General features: G+C 58.9%; 1 protein-coding gene across 1 annotated transcript in view; it reads right to left on the reverse strand.

The window, feature by feature from the left end:
* FAM222A (family with sequence similarity 222, member A) overlaps positions 1 to 2,928 on the reverse strand; it is a 61,255-nt gene that overhangs the window by 2,548 nt on the left and 55,779 nt on the right. Inside the window, exon 3 of the mRNA XM_010828844.1 lies at positions 4 to 236. Within this exon, the coding sequence (XP_010827146.1) occupies positions 4 to 236 (233 nt within the window). The remainder of the gene's footprint in view (positions 1 to 3; positions 237 to 2,928) is intronic.

Raw genomic sequence — 2,928 nt, forward strand, 5'->3', positions numbered from 1 at the left:
GACGATGGCCAGCAGACCCTGGTAGCCGGCCGTGTGCGGCGGGTAGGGGCTGTAGCGCTGGCCGCTGGTGTCATAGCCGTTGACTGTGCGGCTGAGGTGCTTGTGCTGGGGCACGCGGATGTTGGTGGGGAAGATCTTGATGGAGAGCGGGCTGTTGGCCACCTTCTCGGCGTAGGCGTCCAGCTCGGCCGGGCTCGGGTAGCGGGAGGAATGCATGGAGCTAGCCACCGTTTCGCCTGCAGGGGTACACGGGGAGGGGAGGATGCACAGGTGAGGGCCGACCTGCAGGCCGTGCCCCCTAGGGCTCCCTGGAAGGGTTCCCCAGCCGCGCCTCCCTTGCTCCTTCATGCATCCAAATTTTTTAAATGAAAAAGAAAAAAAAATTGGGCCGTGCCCATGTGGCACGTGGAATCTTAGTTCCCCGACCAGGGATCGAACCCACGGCCCCTGCAGTTGGAATCACAGAATCTTAAAGCGCTGGACCTCCAGGGAAGTCCCCCCTTCTAAATTTTTAAGCTTTGTATCACAGTGTAAAGTCTGTCAAGGAAACTGAACGCATCACAGACTTACTGCACTTTCACACACAGAACACACTCGTGTGACACTCAGGTTGGGGGAGGGGGGGCAGGTGGCCAGTCCCCAGAGCAGCCCCTGCGCCCGCCCTCAGACAGGAACCACAGCAAGGGGACCAAGGGGAAGGCCCTCCAGACTCCTGACCACTCCTGGTGTCGGCACAGGTGAGCAGGGATCACACGGTGTCGGGTCTCTCCCACTCAAGGTTACTTTTCCAGGTTCATCTGGGGAGCTGTGGGGGCAGGGCCTGTCCCTTCTCATGGCCTTGGGGTATTGGAGTGTGACTGCAGGACACACTTGTCCTGCTCATCCTTCCTACTGCTAGTGGCGTTTGGGTCATTTCTGGTGTGCGTGCATGTGTGCTAAGTCACTCTGCTGCTCCTGCTGCTAAGTCGCTTCAGTTGTGTCCAACTCTGTGCGACCCCATAGACAGCAGCCCACCAAGGCTCCCCCGTCCCTGGGATTCTCCAGGCAAGAACACTGGAGTGGGTTGCCATTTCCTTCTCCAATGCATGAAAGTGAAAAGTGAAAGTGATGTCACTCAGTCGTGTCTGACTCTTAGCGACCCCATGGACTGCAGCCTACAAGGTTCCTCCGTCCATGAGTTTCCAGATAAGAGTACTGGAGTGGGTTGCCATTTCCTTCTTTGCTAAGTTGCTCAGTCATGTCCACCTCTTTGAGACCTCATGGACTATACAGTCCATGGAATTCTCCAGGCCAGAGTACTGGAGTGGGTAGCCTTTCCCTTCTCCAGGAGATCTTCCCAACCCAGGTCTCCTGCATTGCAGGCAGATTCTTTACCAGCTGAGCCACCAGGGAAGCCCAAGAATACTGGAGTGGGTAGCCTATCCCTTCGCCAGCAGATCTTCCCGACCCAGGAATTGAATCGGGGTCTCCTGCATTGCAGGTGATTCTTTACCAGCTATTTTATTAAAAAATTTTTTTTGACCATGCTGTGCTGCACAGCATGTGGGGTCTTAGTTCCATGACCAGGGATTGAACCCCAGGCCCTCGGCAGTGAAAGCACTAACCAGTGGACCACTAGGGGATTCCCTGAAGGGCAATCCCACTGTCGGTGGGCACAGCTGGCCCATGCAGCGGGGGAAGCAGGTGGCCGGCGGGCAGACCCCCTTGTCCCCTCCAGAGACCCTCCCAGTCCTGAGACCTCCCTCGGGGCTGTCCGAGACCCTCTCTGCAGTAGGGAGGGGAGCGAGGAGCCTGCAGGAAGCAGGTGGAGAGACCCAGGGCTTTGGAGCTGGCAGCCTGGGTGGAGTCCTGCCTGCTTGTGGGGCTGTGTGGTCCTGGACAAGTGGCTGGTCTGGTTGAGCCTCAGTTTTCCCACCTGTGGAACGGGGATGACTGTGCCAGGTCTGCAGGGCGGCCTCGGGGAACGTCTGTGCCAAGCGGCCCACCAGGGGGTGCAGTGCACAGCAGGTCCTGGGAGACCGAGACTTGACTGGGCCCTTGGGCAAGGAGGACCCTACAAGTTCTCATGGCGCACTGCCTTCCTGCCCCGCCAAGGGCATCCCCTGGAGCCCAGCAGTGAGTCTTGGGGGAGGCGAGGGAGGGGTTCACCACCCTGAGCATATTTCCTCACCTGCAAAATGGGTTTATGCTGCTGCTAACACTGCCTCTCCTGGCTGCTGTGAGGTTTAACAAGTCGAGTGGCGCAGCCTCAGCAGAAGTGGGTCTCTCCACGTGTGTTATGACCCTCCCCATCTGCCGGGCACAACAACGGTCTTCCCGGGAGAGGAAGGGGCAGGGCATGTGCACGGGTGGGCCTGGCATCGTGGCTGGGACAGAGTGCAAGTCCCACCAACGGGAAGGTGACCCGCCACATCCCACCTTCCCCGAGCCTCACCCCCAACCCCTCGAGACGTAAGCATATGTGCTCAGTCGCTAAATTGTGTCTGACTCTTTGTGACCTCATGGACTGTGGCCCACCAGGCTCCTCTGTCCAGGGGATCCTCCAGGCAAGAATACTGGAGTGGGCTGCCATTTCCTTCTCCCAGGGGATCTTCCCCACCCAGGGATCGAACCCACGTCTCCCACATTGGCAGGCAGACCCCCTCGAGGACTCACAGCCAATCTGAGCGAACCGAGTGCTATGATGGGGACACAGGGGATCCTCACCCCGGGGGCTCCAGGGACAGCTTTCTGGAAGAGAGAGTGTCTCTGCTAGGGCAGGGCTGAAGGCGTGAGGAAGGAGAGGAACGTATTCCAGGCAGAAGCCACATGGGCAAAGGTGTGGAGGCGAGGCAGTGTGCCCCCATGGGAATGATGAACCAGAGAAGGAGCAGAAGCGCAGGGCAGGTGTGTGGGGAGGAAAGACCACCCCAGGCAGCTCAGGAGGGT

Source organism: Bison bison, unplaced genomic scaffold, assembly GCF_000754665.1.
Source record: "Bison bison bison isolate TAMUID 2011002044 unplaced genomic scaffold, Bison_UMD1.0 scf7180017864495, whole genome shotgun sequence".
Lineage (NCBI taxonomy): Eukaryota > Metazoa > Chordata > Mammalia > Artiodactyla > Bovidae > Bison > Bison bison.